The following is a 19459-nucleotide window of genomic DNA, read 5'->3' on the forward strand; positions in this document are numbered from 1 at the left end:
TTCCTCATAGCATGTCATTTGCCCGGCAATAACTAGATCAGTTGGCACCAAATCACCTGGAGACCTAGCTACTTTATTGGATGTTTCACGTCCAAGTGACGTCCAACACAATTCAATACATTTAAGCAGGCATACATTACAGAAATCAGATTTTGCATGAAGGTAGATCTAAAAAGACCCTCCCTCGTTCCTCTCTCCATTTTTGAAAATATTTCCGTCCAGACAAAAACGCTTGTATGAGCATGATAGTCCTGTATGGGGCGATAGTACCTCAAAAAGAGAGGCACCATGAATAAGGAAGAAAACACAGAGGTTTAATAACCTACATAGGTAGTGTACGCAAGTCACACTTATGACACAATGTACAAAGAGTACATTACTGATACGGGTAAAATTGCTTGTTTATGGAAATCGGTGCTTGATCTCTAATGAAGAATAAGCAGCAGGCGGAGCTGTCCTGAATACGAGTGGTTAAAAAACACAACGCAGTGAGCTAGCGTTGCTCTGTGCCGCGCTCTGTGTATATTTCCTACGAACACCCCCACCACCGTCGAAGTAACGGTTTTTCTAACCAGGACAGCAAAATACAGCAACTCCCCCCACCCCACCCCTCTGCATGCACTGTATGGGTCCAACTACATAAGAGCAGATGACAGCGATTTGCGATCCCCTCAGGTAGGTCACTGTCCAACTTCTTTTGATTTTCTCATTCCCAGGGGATTAATGCTTTAGTTTCACAGCTCTGACACCGAATTGTATTGAATCCGTTTAAACAAGGGCCTTGTTTGGGGCTAGAAGCTGCGCTGCTTTGACGGAGATAGTGTATCTGATCGTGTGGCAGACAGGCATTGCTATTTGGTGAGTCAAGTGGTCGACAGCGCGGCGTTTTGTTGAGCTAAATAAGCCAGATTTCCAGTAGATTCATTGTTTAGGTGCTGGTGGAAAACAACACGCCCCTTTTCTCTGGTAATAATCGTTCGTGACCTGAAATAAAAAGAAAACTTGCTGAAGCTTGGGCACATCGACGTAGCTAATGTTGGAGAAAACTTGCCATTTTTAGATGCATTTTCATTTCTGGCTTTGCCTTTAAATATTCAGTGTTGTGTAACACTAAATGTTGTGTTATTAACCCATATGGCTCTATTGTCTCATTTTCAGCATTAGTGAGGCATCAGTATCTGCCCTGTAATAATGTGGCTTAATGTGTTATTGATCCTAAACCCAGTGCACAGAACAGGGGAAACTCCACAAGTGGGGTAAGTGGTAAAGGCAAAACTATAAGGCAAATAAGGCAAAAACTCATCACAATACTTTTCACGTATCATGATATTTAAACAATCAGACAGACAGATGTGTAGCTCAGTAGTAATATGATCAAAAACTATGAACTAGTGTAGCTCTGCACTGAATCTGGTTAAACAGGAAAAATAATACTGACAATAGACAATATTGCCTCCTCCTACTTTACACCTGAAAATATTTCTGTCCACACAGAGACAAAAACGCTTGTATGAGCATGCTAGCTTTGCATCAGACAATAGTACCTCATAAAGAGAAATATTGTGTTATACAATATGCTTTTTTAAGCATAAGAGGAAATTGTCAGTGCTTAATAATTACTAATCAACTGCATATTTCCTTCCCAACAATGTTATTAGTCTGGTTTAATTGGATAAAGTGCAGCAAATGTTGAATAATAATTATTTAAATACAGGAAAGTATCTAAATAGTAAGTTGTAAGAATCTATCATAAATGATGTATTTAGTTAGTGATTACATGTATCGTGATAAATATTGTGTATTGTAAAAATTTAAAATATGGTAATATAGTATTTTTCACAGCCAGCCCTACTGTGCAGGTCATGAAATTACAATTTGATTCTAAATCTAAATAGAGCATTATGTAGTAGTAACAGAGCAGTATTTCTATTTATTCATATGTAAAACTCACATCTATCTGCATGTAGATGCTGTAGTTGTATGACATAGTTCACTATATAAAGCATGAGGAGGTATTTAAGATTTAGCCAGAAACATGCATGCATTTTGATGTCAGTGTTTTCAGAGAGCTCAAAAATCTCCACCGTGAAGTGTTTTTGAAAAGCTGTGTTTTCAGTGACCAAAAAATGGCAGTGGACAGGACAAAATGCAGACAAAATATGTTTTTGTCTGAACAGGGTCTCAGATGGTTTGCAACCCTAGGTTTGGGTGTTCAATTACTGACAGAATGTAAATACAGCACTGCCATTTGATTTTGAGGTTTGTGGAAATTCCAGATAGAAAAAGGCTTCAAAATACATTTTTTTTTCTTTATTTCTGTAACTGTGTCAAGCTCTGGATAGCTTATTTGGCACCTACCTCTGCTTTTGGTGTGGGTGTAAAAGCTCTATTGCTTTGTTTTTTGAATCCCACTCTTATTTTGTTCTTCAAAGTAATCATCATTAGTATCACCATCATCATCATCATAACCACAATGCTTTATAACAGTAGTACTTGGACAATCCCCACTCTTGATGGATTGATTGATTCATCATCATCATCATCATCCTCATCATCTTGATCTCTGCCAATGCTGTATCTGTGCCAACAAAACTAAATGCCCACTTGAGCACCTCCAAACTCATATGTTGATTTGCACGGGATTCATATAACCTGAAGCTATTTTTACAACTCATTTAACAGAAAGTGAAAAACTCCCCAGGGTCACATACAGGTAAATTGATTCTTTAACTACTCTGCATTGACACAATGTTTATTTAGTGTTACATTACCATGAAAATGTGCATGTGTGAAATAGACTATGTGCCTTTAGTAGTTATCCAATGAAGAATAAAGTAAAGGAGGTTTAGTCCAATAGACAGAAATACACTAAAGCATTAACAATACAGAATTTTACATATACTACTGGGGTAGTATTTTTCACTTGTGGTCAAAGAGTAGTAGACCTGTATACTGTTTCTTTAAAACTCAGTTAAGGTGTGAGCTTTATGTGGTTGGTACAGTCAGATGTTGTTCAGATTTTTGAAACTTTACAACTTTTGTCTTTTGAATTTTGTCTTTAATTGAGACTTTAAAAGAGGTCCAAAGTTCTCTTTTCAGATGAAGGTAATTTTTGCATTTCTGAAGAAAGAGCAAAGAGGCACAGAATCCAAGGTGTCAGAATCTAAGCCTAGTGTGACTTTTTTGCAGTCTATGATGGTTTGGGGTGCCCTGTCATCTACTGATGTTGGTCAGTATATATATATATATATATATATATATATATATATATATATATACAGTCATGCCCGAAAGTATTCATACCCCTGGCAAAGTTTGACTTAAATTTACTTTTATTTAACCAGAAGTTATATTTTTGCCTTGAAACGACACAGGCATCTCCCAGGAGATAACACGATGATGTACAAGAGGCATCATTGTGGGAAAAAGTATTTCTCAGCTTTTATACACATTTGAACAAAAAGTGGCATGTCCAAAATTATTCATACCCTTGGAAAACTGTCACAGTATATGGGAAAATCCAAAGTTCTATACCATTCCAAATAGTGGAAGCATCCGAATTACCCTGATTCATTGGAAACAGCTGTTTTAATCAACTCAACAGGAGAAAAACAGCAGCTCTCTGCAGTTGGTTTGTGGACAGTCATGGCTAAGACAAAGGAGCTCACTAAGGACCTGCGGCTGTGCATTGTGGCCGCTCACAAGTCAGGAAAGGTCTATAAAGCCATATCAAAATGTTTTCAAGTTCCAGTGGCTATAGTGCAAAGTATTATTAAAAAATACAAGAAGTTCCGCACTGTGGAAAATCTCAGAAGATGTGGTCGGAAGCCAAAAGTGACACCTGTGCTGGCCAGGAGAATAGTGAGAGAGGTGAAGAAAAATCCAAGGATCACCACCAAGGCCATCCTGGTGAATCTGGACTCTGCTGGTGGCGACATCTCAAGGCAGACAGTTCAACGGACACTGCACACTGCTGGGTTCCACGGACGCAGGCCAAGGAGGACACCACTTCTCCAGAAAAGGCACACAAAAGCCCGCTTGACCTTTGCAAATGCTCATCTGAACAAAGAAGAAGACTTCTGGTGTTCTGTTTTATGGTCAGATGAAACAAAAATTGAATTGTTTGGCCACAATGATGTGTGCACCATTTGGCGTAAAAAAGGAGAAGCCTTCAACCCTAAGAACACCATCCCCACTGTCAAACATGGTGGTGGGAACCTAATGTTTTGGGGGTGTTTTTCAGCCAATGGACCAGGGAACTTGATCACAGTAAATGGCACCATGAAAAAAGAGCAATACATCAAGATTCTCAACAACAACATCAGGCAGTCTGCAGAGAAACTTGGCCTTGGGAACCGGTGGACATTTCAGCACGACAACGACCCAAAACACACAGCCAAAGTGGTGAAGAAATGGTTAGTAGACAAAAACATTAATGTTTTGCAGTGGCCCAGCCAGAGTACTGACTTGAATCCAATTGAGAATCTGTGGAGGGAGCTAAAGATCAGGGTGATGGCAAGGAGACCCTCGAACCTCAAAGAGTTGGAGCTCATCACTAAAGATGAATGGGCAAAAATACCAGTGGAGACATGCAAAAAGCTGGTCAGCAATTACAGGAAGCGTTTGATTGCTGTAATAGCCAATAAAGGCTTTTCTATTAATTATTGAGAAGGGTATGAATAATTTTGGACATGCCACTTTTTGTTCAAATGTGTATAAAAGCTGAGAAATATTTTTTCCCACAATGATGCCTCTTGTACATCATCGTGTTATCTCCTGGGAGATGCCTGTGTCATTTCCAGGCAAAAATATAATTTCTGGTTAAATAAAAGTAAATTTAAGTCAAACTTTGACAGGGGTATGAATACTTTCGGGCATGACTGTATATATATATATATATATATATATGCCAAATATGGACCAGTCCTTGAACCAATAGTGTTATATTACTTGTGCTTTTGGTAACAAACCTACACCACAGCAACAGCTTAGCAACAACCCAATTTCTTAGCAACCTACACCATAGCAACACCTTACCAACCATGTAGCAACTGCTTAGCACCTAGATGCTCCTTGGCATACATAGCTATTCGATAACAACAATCTAACAGTTACCAAAGCAACCACCTAGGCACCTTAGCAACCAACTAGCAACACCATAGCAACAATATTTCCCCAAGGCAACTGCCTAGCAACATATTACCAAGTGCCCTGTAACACCTTAACAACCAATACCTATACCATAGCAGCACCTAGGCAACCATCTACCAACTGCTTAGCATCTCCTTAGCATACACCCATATTCAATACCAGGAACATAGCAACACCTTGAAACATGTAAACTTCACACAATATCTGTGGTTCTTGTGCTTTGACTGTTCATAACATTGCATGCAGTAATCAACACTGTTGGAGTTAAATTAACATAAAAAGTTTAGTTAACTGACAAATTTACTGTGTACATATATCATCAGTTCATAGCATTTTTACAGACAGCATTGTGCTTGCCTGCCTCTTGCCCTCTGCCTCTTTTTCGCAAAAACGACCTTAGACATTAGACCTTTTCTGTGTTCGGTGTACAATTAAAATTCTTTTAATAAGTTTTTGTTTCAACTCATAAGTCTAATGATGTTACCAAAGTCTGATGATGTTACCAAATTAAGTATGTTAAGTTCTAATTCTAACTCTCAATTCCTCCTTAAATAGTGCAGAAGTTATACCGTGTACATTTCAATAGCAGAACCTAACTGCTGCATCATTTAAGGTGGAATGGAAAGTCAGAGTAAGAAGACAACTTTAGCTTAGCTTGGAGCCTTGTTGTAAATATGATGCAGAAAACAACGAACAGTACACAGCAGTTAGTTAATATGTCGGAATAGGATCACTTAAACCATTGTTCTGTAAAATGTTTGTCTATTCTTTGTCATTTCTGTCCACGCCACCAAAACCACCAAGTTTAGCTGTTCTTGTGCAACGACAAAGTTGTTTTTTTCCATTATATTCATTTTGGCTATACACCATCTATACCGCCACCCTGTATTTACTCTTGAATCACGTCTGGTTAGAAATGAAACTAAAGTGGAAACTTTTGCTCTAATGCTCAAAGCAGGAGAACTGCACAACTTTCTTTGGTTCTAAACCAGCACTAATCAGAGAGGTCAGAACCAAGAGGAAGAGGCTAATGCAGACACTATAGAAAAGCAAATCATAGCTCATTCAGTCTCGGGCAGGACTCACTTGTAAAAAATGTGTAATCTCAATGTGACTATACATGTTAAATAATAAAAAAATAATAATTCACACACTCAAACACACAAAGTGATTTGACTGCAGCATTTTGAAGAAATTGGAAGTTGAATGGTCAGGTAGGGAGGTCTGACAGACTGGGTTATAAGATTTTAAACACATTTAAGTTTAAAACAGTTATTTAAAAAAAAAAAGGCGAAGCAGAAGAAGCAGAAAAGAGGACATTAAGACTCTGAGAAACTTGGAAAGAAAGGACCCAGTCATGTAGTTACACACATAGTCAAGTCACAATTAAACAACAATCAGGAATGCTTCCGTTTGCACACAAAGGTTTCCAAGTTTAAACAGCAAATGGTCTTGCTTTTCTTCAATTGAGATTGCTTTAAATACAATAACGAGTACATGAGGTAACTGGACTCTTGAATTGAAGAACAAATGGACAAATTAACTGCATCACTATCAATGCCCATAGTATAATAAAACCTAAATAAATACAAAATTTGTGATTTTATATTCACAATTCAAATAGCTTTACATAACTAAAACAATTTCATAAATTCTTTGGGCATATTCTAGAGTTTGAAAATACATATACAAAAACATATTTACCGGCATAAGTATGTAATTTATAAAATGCATTATGGTGACATTCACTTTTTGTGAATTTCAGAGAACATATATATATGAATTTAGATATGTTAATCTTTAAAGTAATACTGAAAAGTGTTAACATTATTGTTGCAGAATACCTATTGTTTTATACAGAATTACTATACAATAACTACTGGTCATTTTATTACCATCCATACTGGTGCAGTTTACTCTTGGTGGGGGTTGAAAGCAGGTTACAGACAGTAGCCTACTTGAATCAGGTACTGCACTACTCTACCATTCACAACACAGCAGTGATGACAAAATTGTTAAAATTGGTAGTGTGTAGCACAGCAGCATTGCTAGTAATTTAAATCTACATAGTTACATGGTGGATTGTCAACTCAAGTAAAGAATCTTAAATTTCAGGTAACTGATCTTTCCTGGAGCTGCTTGCGCTCATAGCATTTTCACAATTTTAGTAAGCAGCTGCAAACATTACTTGTAATAGGTCCTGCTCCTGACTGATCTGAGGCTGTGGCAGGTGATCCGCAGGGAACTATAAAATACTTGCCAATATGTTCAGGCAGAAGTCCAGTTTTAATAAATTACTGTATGGTCATGGTTACTTTGCTACATAAAGATTTATCTGGGGCTCCATACAACAAAATCACAATAGTCAACTCCTGCAATGTACATTTGTGCTTGGACCTGTGACATATACTGATTATCTAATCTAAGCACTAAGCCACACTCCTGCCATAAGACAAAAATCTGTGTCAGTGAGTTCTGAAATGTACACCTGGAAATCTTTATGCTGATGCAGAGCAACCTATATGTGGTGTTTCATTGCTGTTTGTTTATTTGCTTTTCTTCATCTAAAACATTTAAACCACAAGACATTTTAGCAGTGCTGTATTGCCATGTATTGCTGATGGTGCTACCACCTACTCTTTTGCTTGTACCACATCCACTGGCTGATTGCTCTCTCATTACTTTTTCTGCAGACAAGCACTGAAAAAATGACACTTTTGACGATATTGGAAAAATGAACTACTATAGAACTCATTTAGTGGAAAACATTCAAGACAGTTGCCAATCTTTGCAGGCGTGGACGTCCCAGCAAATTCACCCCAAGGTCAGACTTCAAACTCCACAGGCCAAAACACAAAACCAAACCCAGCACAAACACCTCATACCAACTGCCAAGCTCAGTTTAGATTTGTTTTGCAGCCACAGGACCTTAAAAACAAACCTCTATGACATAGCAGAGAAATGCCTACATCTGCTGCAGCCAAGGCTTCAGAAACATAGCTTGTATGTGTGTGAGTGATCACAATCGAAACTGCTGTGCTTAGAGAGAGAAGACCAGACAGGGGAAGGGCTGCGTAGGTCTTCTCACTCACAGATACGGTCCAGAACTGCTGGAACAGAGTTTTTGCACAATAAATAGTCAACTAATAAACAAATAAATAATGAATCAATTATAAAGGGCAATAAAGTTCTTACAACTGTTTTTTTTACAAAGTACAAAGTATTTTGCTCATGGGGTGACAGGATGCATGTATATGCAATTTCTAAAATTCTCATCCTTTGTACCACATTCATAACATTCAATGAAGACCACTTGCCTATATCTCTTTGTGTTTGATCTTCCTGTGTTTTAACAGACATGCCATCCCCATGACATGCATCCAACCCACATTCTGCTCTCCCACAACTATTTCTCAGGTATATTTCAAAGTAAAATAACAGAAACAGAAAAAGTTAATATTCTTTAAAAAAGTGAAGACAGACTCAATTTTCTTACTAATGCCTAATATAATTTTTTAGGTTAAAATGGTAGACAGAATAAGCTTTACACATTTTCAGTCAATATTGTTTTGCTTGCTTTTTCCCCCCCTATTGTGTGTTTTTAGTTTGGACAAGTGTAAATAAGAAGCAAGATAATGGTTGTGGTGTTTGCCCTACTCATTCTAAACAGGACAAAAGTTATTAGTTAATCAGCTTATATTGAATATATACTTTTAAAAAATGTATGAATAGTTTTTCTCACTCTCTTTCTATCTATCTATCTATCTATCTATCTATCTATCTACCTACCTACCTACCTATCTATCTATGTGGACTTTGGCTTTGACCGTGCCCTGGCCTACTCATCCATCCATCCGTATCTGGTAAGTACATCACATTTCCTTTAAGCTCAAAAATAACTAGCCAATCGTGATTTATGATTCACTTTATGCTTGATGCTTCATGCAGTGATGCATGGGACTAATGTATGCTTTGACTGGTGACTTTGTTAAACAATGTACTGTAGTAATATTTATCAAGGGCTCAAGGTGACACATAAAACAGTTTTTCAGAAAATGTTGGTGTGTTACCCATACCAACCTAATAAAAGCTTACTTTAAGCAACACAGGAACGTTTATAGGGTGGACACTCAGAGGCTAGTAAGCATCAAATATGTAGGGAAGATTTATGTTTCTGATGAGTGCCCATGAATTCAAAAGTCCAGATTTTCAATCATGCAGTCATTCATGGAGTGTTTTTTGTATTCTATTATAATGTAAGGTTTACAGGGAGTTCATCAAACCCGGGCTAGCAGCATGCAGCACAGCTAGCTAGTTAGGGATGTTTGTGATATAGACTAACTTTTATTCTACACAAGTCAAAAAACTGAATGAGAAAATGTTGATTAATTCCTAAGAAAATGTAGAGTTAAGTGCCATTGTCTGTTTGCCAGTTTTCTACCTTTACATTTCCCATGGACAGGCTACTGGAGTGGGCAAAAAAAACATGGGTGTCATTACCCTGTTAATCTCTAAGAAACCCTCAAATATGTTTTAATAATTTTGCTTTCTTTTTTAAATAAAGATGTAAGCTGTACACTCATTCTGGGCCAAAAAAAAAACTCAAAAAGCTCAACATAGTCATTGAAAGCCCAATATTGCCATGACATTTCATGATAAATACATCCAAGTACAACTGTTTACATAGTGTATATTTACAAATAATGTTTAGATTCAAGATGACTTTAAGGAATAAAGCCTTTGTATGTTTCTTTGATTTTCAACTGAATTTGGTTAAAAGGGCCAGTTTGTGTTTCTTTCTCCAATGAATGTAATTCTAAGCTGAATTTTGTTTTTTTTAGATTGTCTTTGTTTTACATTAAATATTGTTTGAGATATTGGTTAATAGTTAAACGTTCTGAAAGAGTTAAATGTGACAAAATGCTGGGTTACCATTCCATTTTCATAAACAGACATTTCTGTAACCTTCTGGCTTGCAGTTTTATTTTTTGACACTGGGTGAGAGCAGAGAGCCAATCAAGAGAATTTGTGGAACAGGTGGCCACTGGCTTGAGCTCAGGATTAACAACATGAAAACAGAGCAGCCTGATAAAAATGATCATCCAAAGAAAAAAGGAGTGACACTCAAAACACCCAAATATAAATACTCACCTGACATATATTTGTATTTTAATAATCTTTAGGGTTTTTTTTAAATCTAGAATACTATTTGTAAAACAACAATATTTTGCTGTAAGAATCAGAATATAATGGTCATGTCCAGTTTCTCTCTTTTTTCTAATAATCTGGAAATGGGTAAGCTCTCAACAGATTCTGGTACTACTAGTTGTGTGACAAACATACATTAATTGACTAAATATGGCAGAAACTAACAAAACATATTTATTCCTGCAGATGATGATTTCTGTATAGACAAAAATAACTAACACATTATGGCCCAAACATTCTACTTACTTGCTTTTGCCACTCTCTGCAAAATAAAGGTGCCTCAAATGGTTTTTTTATGCCATAGAAGAACCACTTTAATACTATGTTTGTAACAGATGTGTGAGTATAAAGAAACTGTGAAGGTCTAAAAAAAAAACCTCAGAAGATATCAATGTTTTTTAACAATATTAAGGTTATTCACACTCTCATTCTCTTTCTATTACGTGCTTCTTCATGGAACCAAAAGTGGTTCTTCTATGGCAACACCCTAAGAACTATTTAAAGTATCTTTATATTTAAGAGTGCAGGCATAAGTCTAAAGTGTAATATTTGTACATTTGACATCATATTTTACACAAGGGGATTAGATGTGGAATATAATTTCTTAAATAATACATGTGTCAATCGCATTGTGTTTTTGTACCCTTGGGTTTTCTTTTATGCATTATATTGTTTTAATTGATTCATTATTAAATAGATTTTGTGAAAGAAGGAATCCATGATTTTTCTGAGTTAGTATATATAAGGGCAATAAGAACTTCCCCAGTGATGCCCCTTTTTTAAATGTACAAGTAAAATTTCAAGTTTATCAATTATGTTGCATTAAAAGTAATACTAATAAAATAATACTGTTACAATAACATATCAGGTATGTTTAATATTACATTATCTTGATTTGGACTGTCAACTTTCTATCGTTTAAAGTTTTAATAGTGATAGCACCTTCTCCATGAATGGTTTCAACATAATTATTAAATTGCTTGACAGATAACAATGAAATTATGCAGCCCTTCTATTTTGTGTTTCTGTGATAAAATCCCTTTTTTGGAAGAAACATCAGTATGTTGTTAAATGAACCTTTTTCTTTAATGTGTACAACAGCATGCTGTTTTTTAGATAATCAGGCATTTGTATTTTGGTTTAGTTGAGTCGGATTTCTAAACACCTCATTAAAGCTTCATCGTAGTAATGGAGTAGTCTTGGAAAGAGCTCTTATCAGGGGCCTCATTCCCAGCTGGTGCCCAAGACCACAGATGTCATTAGAGTTGGGATGGGGAGGGGGAGGGGCTGGGGAACAGAAGGTTCTAGAAGTACTGTGTGGATGGAAATTGTGGTAAGGAGGGGGATGAAGGGTGCAAGTGTTTCTCCGTTTTTCCTGATCTCCCGGGACCATGCCTGTCTGGATGGTCCTGTCAGTTCATATCAGCAGACAGTCTTGCCAAGCACCTGCTTCTTCCATTAGCAGACGGGAGGGACTCGCTAGGGGAGACCCTCAGGAGAGCAAGTAATAGTAATGTTTTATTGTACTAATGTGAAATCTCAAGTTTATACATTTTTGAGGCGTAATACTAAGATTATAGCTTTTAGTTTTAAAATGAGTCTGCGAGAACTGATTTCCCCCCTGGTTTGCTTTACCAGTGCCCCCTTTGAAAGCGCCATCCATTATTTAATACTTTTGATGGATGCTGTTGTAGAGAGGGGCAAACCGAATCAATGCAGCCTTTCAGTGTCGCACATATGGCTTTTATATGTAGACCATAACATTTAGTCATTTATAAGGAGAAAATATTACAATGTACAATAGCGGACGTACTGTTAGTACATTTTGTGCTTAGTGATTTTTTGTTTTTCCTAAGCTTACTTACGTGATTACTGTGTTCATTCACTTGTCATTCAGTTTTGTCTGTAAGTATATTCGTTGGAATATGGAGGTAAAATTTATAAAAACCTACGAAACATAGTGCTACCGCTTTATTACTTTGTCTGTGTATCCTTGGTTACGATGCTGTTGCAAGCCTAGTACAAGCAGCCAGCTTTTGTACCTACGACTGTGATTGGACGATTCCCGTCTCTGCGCGTCTCCAATTGGTCGCTTTTATAAATACGCTTTACCTCATTGCATACGTATAGCCCCCCTCCCCACACCACCCACCATTTTTAATAGAATCTAAACACCGTTTAAAAAAAGGTGGTATAATTTTACACATGGGTTCGATGAGTTAAATCTCTGTGAAAGGGAAGGCAAGTTTGAAATATTTCTGCTGCGATTCTTCTATATTGTTCAATTAAAGGAAACGGTAAGTCCAAACGCAAAGCTTTGCGTCTTATTGCTGTATTGTGTGATGCGAAGCAGACGAGGAGGGAAATCTGTTGACATTTTTTCACATTCGGCGCCATTTTCAGACAGCGTTCACGCACCTGCTTTCCCGTTATGTGGAGAAAACACGGGGTTCTTAAACCATTCAGAGCCAAATGCCACAAAATGTGACAGATATCTACGATTTTTGTGTTGTGATCCATCGTTTTGTTCGGAACAGCGGTGGGCTTGTCCTTGGATTTTAGTTGCAGTATGGGGAAGAAATTGTTTGCAGTAAAATTTTAGCGGGAGAGGAATGTGTATGAAAAGGGACGTTACCTTGCCTTAAACAACGCGCGCCACTCCTTCCAGCTCCTCTTGATCGATGTTCGTGGTACTCGCATTCACACAAAGCCCATTACAACCTATGTACTGAGATGATTTCTTAATACTTTATTTTACTCTTTCTTTTCTTTAATGTGTTCCTTTTCCAGCTTATTTTTATTATTTCTTGATATTCCACAGTTATCCAAAATATGAATTTCCTTGTGCTGTGGTGGGTCTGTTTTTCACTGTAAAGTTCAGTAATCAACAACAGTTTGATGACAGAAAAACCTTGGAGCATGCTGTTAAGTCTATAGGATACATCCCTTTGTTTAATCCTGCATTAGTATAGCCGTGTGACTTGTTTTTGTGAAATGTTTTTTATTTTTAGATCACAGCTGAAGTGAAAGTTTGCTAGCTATATGAAGAAGGCTTGTGACAAGCGTTGTGCATAGGGACATTGCGAGTAGAGACATGATTTATTGGAAGATTTGAGCTAAATATCAGGAAAGTGGTACAGGCAGTAATTCTTTTTTTTTTCTTTTTTGCTTATCAGCTTGTACGCATACGGTGTTATGCAATGGAGTCACATTTTAAGATTTCTGCAGGGGTTTTCTCAGCATGGCAGTTTCTCCATGAACATGTTTATATAAAGCATTCTTGCTGAAGATGAATGTAGCGCCCTTTGTGTGGTTATGCCTTTGGTCTTTGTAATGGCTCTGTCATGCATGGAGCATGAGCCTGAGTAAGTGAGAGTGTGATGTCACCAAACAGCCCTGTATAGTGGAACCACCAATCTTAGACAGATATCTCTGCTCTGGTACAGCCAGTTGCATATTTGGTTAATTTCTATTCACCCTTATTCACTTCAAGTAGAGAGCATGCTATGTAAGCTGTATATGTTGTATGTGAAAATAGGTGCTACAAAGTAACACCTTTAAACATTTCCACAAAATCTGGCTCACTGATTAAGTAATTATTTTTTTGTTGCAAAAACAAAATTGAACAAAAAATATCAGTGTATATTTAAATGTGTATGTACGTATCATCGCCTAATTGTTATCTGATAATTACTCTTTTACTAATGTAATTTATTGTGGTGGCCCAAAACATAAGTCTTCTTTGCTCGCTCTTGGTTTGGGAACGCATTAAAGTCAGGGTTTAAATTCCCTTAGAGTGCTGAATGTCGCCATCTGATTTAAATTTACATAGTTGTAGAATGTGAAAAAATAAAGTGTCTTGTGGGGGAAGCGGAGTTAATACTTTAAACACCACTGACCTGACACCACTAACCTGTTACCACTCTTGCAAACACATCACTTAGCCCAGTACAGTGAGTAATATAACACAGCAGAGCTAGCAAACATTGCTGACATAGGGTAATTTTGCTCAGGGACTCTTGCAAACTGGTGCTCAAGAGGTGCGCAGCTGCAGTTCAAAATCGTTTTCAATCGATAGTTATGAGTGCAGAATATGTAGATTTTGGTCCATAGTGTTCCATTTTTTTATAGGTTGTACTTTTTTATATCTTATCCTAAATAAGATGTAATAAGCCTAAATAAGCTTGTTGTAGGGCAATGAAAAAATAAATTGCCTCAATGCAATAGCACATGCAAGTAGGGAAGTATAATCTTGCTAAGCTCAACCTAACAGCTTTTTATACGTGGGGTTTAAAATTCACATTTCACAGCAGTGACAAAAAGTCAGTTTAGAAACATGTAAAAAGGTACTAAACTTCAATATGTGGCTTTTAAAGTTGCTTAAATTCAACTTTTGGTTTAGAACCCAAGTAGCACTACATGGAAACAAAAATTGCAAATGTAAAAGTTCCATTAAATGTCTGTGTCATGATAATAACTATTTATGACTACTAAAAGTGTAAAGTATGCAAACAAATGCTCTATATAAAAAAAGAAAAGAAAAGAAAAAAGGAGGGCGTCAGCTTTATGGCATGCTCTCTATTGCTGATACCGTTACTGTGTGTAAGTGCCAATATCGGAACCGATATTGGTATCGGTGCAACACTAGAGACGATGCATGGAACATTACAGAAGCCTTGCAAAATGGTGCATTACTAAGTCTGCCTGAAAAGGTTAATGTGGCAGCCAGCCTCGCCCTTGGTTAGTATTGGTAATCGACCGAGTACACTGAAAGACTACTGGCGTCCTGGATCAGCCTAAAAAACTCTGATTGGTCCATCTTTTTGTAAGGTGTATCTACACAAAGACAAATCGCTAAATCAACCCAAATAGATGGATATGTGGAGATGTGATGGATAAAGCTCTTACACTAACAGGACACTACAAATGAAATTTAAATTCTATGCAGATTCTTTGGGTGAAGGTACTGCACCAGTTTTCTGTCACAAAACAAATCATTTTCTGTTATAACTGTTCCACGAAAGTGAGTGAAACGCAGAAAGACAGAGAAGGCAAGAGAATGGTGTGGCTGATGGTCAGATCCAGAACTATGTACTCTTTACCTACATCAGCACATCCAGAGAGTGCTGCTCTGTAATCCCACACAGCAGCGATTAATTTTAAAGCTGCTTTCCAGCTTTAAGCTCACTTTCTGCATCCAGTTACAAACCACACATCATGCACACTATCCACTGTTTATTCTCCCTATCTACATATTCTGCACTCATACATTCCTTCCCAGTGTTTCTGTGTATACACACTCACACAAACACAATAAATATAATACATATATATATATATATATATATATATATATATATGTATGTGTGTGTGTGTGTGTGTGTGTATATATATATATATATATATATATATATATATAAGTAATGAAGGTTACGATGCAGTTATCTGTTTTTTGTCAAATACCTACTGAAACATAATAGAGCTATTGAGAATTGTAGACGCATTGCATTGATGGCAATGGCAAAAAACATGCCGCCATGGCTTTAAGATGCATGGAGTAAATTGAATTTGTGTCATAATCTGTGGTTTATTTTGCATTACATGTCTTATGTAAGCCTTAATGTATCTTCAAAATGTTCTATAGCAGCTCAAGGCAGATAAGCAGATAGGTTATGCTGTAGCACCCATGTGTGGAACTACTTTCCTTATGCAACATGAGCCTGTGCTGAATGTTTTATCTATTATTAATGTTTTATGAATTATTTGGAAGCTACAAAAAAAGAAAACAAAAACTTTGGTCAGAAGTTTGCATACACTCACCATTGCCATGACAATATTGGACTTTCAGTTATTTCATTGAACTGTTTTTTTTTCATCTCATTATTTTTCTTCTCTAAACTGTCTTTACATCTCCAGCGTCTAATTTCAACAGTTAGTTTTCCCTGTGCTAATATTGGTACATTGTTTTTTTTGTCCCCAAGAAATCAGTTTTAAAACCCTTATTCTATTATAGATGGGTTTCTGTGTGTCATCACGGAGATGAGCACGGAGATTTTCTGCCCAGGGGGCAGAAAAAATTGATGGCAAATGTTAAATTTTTCAAGGGGACCACATCCCTTTGCCAAAAACTCATAGAAGATGAAAAACAAAACAAACAGATCCAGAGATTTCTTCAGTTGTGTGAAAATGTTGTTGATAACAGCAGTTGATTAATGATACAATCAAATGAGCGTCTGTTTTCAAGGCGCTTTTGCTCCCTGGTTGTGTGCGTACCCAGTGATGTTTGTAAACAGGAAACTTACAAATAAAGTTAAAAATAAAGTTCTAGTCAAGCTGTCAGGAACCTAGCTAGTGAACTGTACTATTTTTTACCATTTCTTATACATGTTGAAGTTAGACACTTTGACAATCGTGTGGTGTTGTGCAACTGTTTTTTTTGGTATGTCTGATATTAGTGTATAATGTTAGGGTAGTACTCGGTAGTATTTGTTCTCGGTCTGGCCCAGCGCTCTCGCCAAATTTGTTTTCTGGTCTGGACCATTTGTTTTTCTGAATGTACATGGACATTATGTGTGAAGTACTATGTGAAGACAGTACAACATAGGACTGTTTAACTGTATAATATTATTGCCTCAAGGCAGTCAGGGTAAGTAATCAGCATGCATACTTTGCAGGCACAAAATCACAAAGTTAAACATTCCTACGCTGTACTGCCTTTACACAGCATTTTTTATTTTATTTATGTTGGAGGAATTGAAGGCTGAAATGAAAGGTTTAATTTAGTCAAGGTTTAAGTCAAGTCAAGTCAAATTTATTTGTTTAGCACTTTTTACAACTGTTGTCATAAAGCAGCTTTACATAATTAGTAAAATGACAGAAAAAAAGAACATAAGGAGACATGAAAGATCTAAGACCCCCAGTGAGCAAGCCAGCAGCGACAGTGGCAAGGAAAAATTCCCTCAGAGCTGGAGGAAGAAACCTTGGGAGAAACCGAGACTCACAAGGGGGACCCATCCTCCTCTGGTCAGAACTATTTATAAATTGTTGATAAAAGTTACCAAACCACCTAAACTGTTGAACTGTTCTGATCATAGTCATAATATAATAATCATGATTTATATAATACATAATTTAATATAGTCATGGCCGTGATGGTCAGAGTAATGTGAGTAATGATGGCTAATAGTGGTAATATTAATAGTGGCATATAGTTAAGAGTCCATTTAGGTTTTAACATGGTTAATAGGCAGGTAGCAGTGGTAGGAGGGTGTGCCGCTGGTCTTGGCCAGGGTGGTGGTGGGGGCGGGGCCTGCTGGTCATACTGGTAGGTGGCAGCTGGTCTGAAAGAAGGTGGAGGGGACCCTTAGTTCTGAATGGATTTATGGAGAGCAGAGAATGTTGAGCAGTATCAGAGTGTGTCTGACGACTCCAGCAGGTCTGACTATAACAGCCCCAGAAGGTAACACAGACACGGGAGCACCCTGAAACGCTAGTGTCCATCTGCTCCACCTCCCACAAACCTGAGTGATTGCGTGCAAGCAGCAAGAAGACAGCTCCAGCATCTCAGTATACTACAATTCCCTGTGTCTGCAAACCCCTGGACCTACAACCTTTATCTAAGGGGGGGGGCATTAATTACCAAAAGCTAAATTAAACAGATGAGTTTTCAGCCTAGATTTAAAGATTGAGACTGTGTCTGAGTATCGAACATTATCTGGAAGGTTATTCCAGAGTTGGGGGGCTTTATAAGAAAATGCTGAGGTTTTCTGAATTTTGGGAACAACTAAGAAGCCAACACCCTGAGATCTGTGTTCTTGATGGTTCATAATATGTAATAAGATCTCACAGGTACTCAGGAGCGAAGCCAAGTTAGTCAAGAGCAGCTGCACTGGACTGTCTGATACTCAGTGGAGCTGTAGCCAAGCTAGTTAAATAAAGACTAGCATAGCAAGTGGGTCGGAGGTCCAAAACCAGCTTTCTGTTGTTTAACAGCAGTCACTCTATCACCAGTCGCCTAAGTCATTATTGTCTAAACATTTGTAAATAGGCTTTCAGTCATCTAGACTTGTATTTTATCTGTAGTGATCAGACTGTTAACCTGCTACATTAAGCTAATGCTAACCAGCCTCTCTTTCACTGATAGCTAGCCTGCTTTCTGTTTTTTTTTGTTTTTAAATAGTACTGAAGGGATACTCAAAGACAGAAAATTATTAGATAAAACAAAATGTACCTTTATTTTACAGGGTGTTAATATGGCAAAAATGTGTAAAAATATAGTACAGTATGAAAGTATGAAATAGATGTAATATAGTAACTGGTTATGAAGTCAAACACGGTGGAGACGAGGTAACAAACACACCTTTGAGCGAGAATGGGTTGCTAAACATTGTGGCAAAGCACATCTCGAATTTTTAAAACAGTACTATTTCGAAACGACAATGTGTGTATGTTATGAAATATCAGAAATTTGTCAGGAACATTCAGAGCCTGAAGCTCTTCCTCCCAATCTAACATCCTATAAATACCAAACAACCTTTCACCACCTGTCTTGCCTTTTAACTCTGTCATCTCTCATTCCTGGCTCCACTAACAACAACAAAAATATATATATAATAATATATATATATATATATATATATATATATATATATATATATATATATATGTATATATAAATATATATGTGTGTGTGTGTATGTATATCAGATGTTATTCACTTTACATACAATAATAAAAAACATTTTGGCATGGTGCTTTGATTTAGGTTTGGACAAAGCTTTTTGACACACACAAGTGAATTAGGCAATGGTGGTATAGTATTTTATTTGGTGGTATAGTTTTATTTACACAACACGAAGTGTCAGAATCTGAAAGCAGCAAAGTAGGCATGTAAGTACAGGTCCTTTAAAACCAGATGGAAGCTGGCAATTGGTTGAGGTGAAAATTACGTAGTATTAGTCTCCTGGCAGAACGTTTTTTTGCTAACCATCTGTGTTATTATGCTAATGGAGGAAACCGCTAAATGGCAGAATGGCTAATATGGCCTGATGTATGTAGACAGGGTATTTGTACCTCTCTACACAACCTCAATGGATTTAAA

The 19459-nt window shown here is 37.1% G+C and overlaps 1 protein-coding gene across 11 annotated transcripts in view; it reads left to right on the plus strand.

Moving 5' to 3' along the window:
• The first annotated feature begins 561 nt into the window (after positions 1 to 561).
• Positions 562 to 19459, plus strand: part of epb41a (erythrocyte membrane protein band 4.1a) — a 68217-nt gene continuing 49319 nt past the window's right edge. For 3 of the 11 annotated variants that reach the window (XM_072675463.1, XM_072675452.1, XM_072675458.1), the window contains exons 1-3: positions 564 to 675; positions 7845 to 7975; positions 8508 to 8568. In XM_072675463.1, the coding sequence (XP_072531564.1) occupies positions 7886 to 7975; positions 8508 to 8568 (151 nt within the window). In that variant the 5' untranslated portion in view covers positions 564 to 675; positions 7845 to 7885. Of the gene's footprint in view, positions 676 to 1238; positions 1257 to 7844; positions 7976 to 8507; positions 8569 to 12526; positions 12657 to 12801; positions 13043 to 19459 lie in introns of those variants that run through there. The other 8 variants (XM_072675455.1, XM_072675456.1, XM_072675459.1 and 5 more) reach the window with 6 other exon arrangements.

Source organism: Salminus brasiliensis, chromosome 3, assembly GCF_030463535.1.
Source record: "Salminus brasiliensis chromosome 3, fSalBra1.hap2, whole genome shotgun sequence".
Classification (NCBI taxonomy): Eukaryota; Metazoa; Chordata; class Actinopteri; order Characiformes; family Bryconidae; genus Salminus; species Salminus brasiliensis.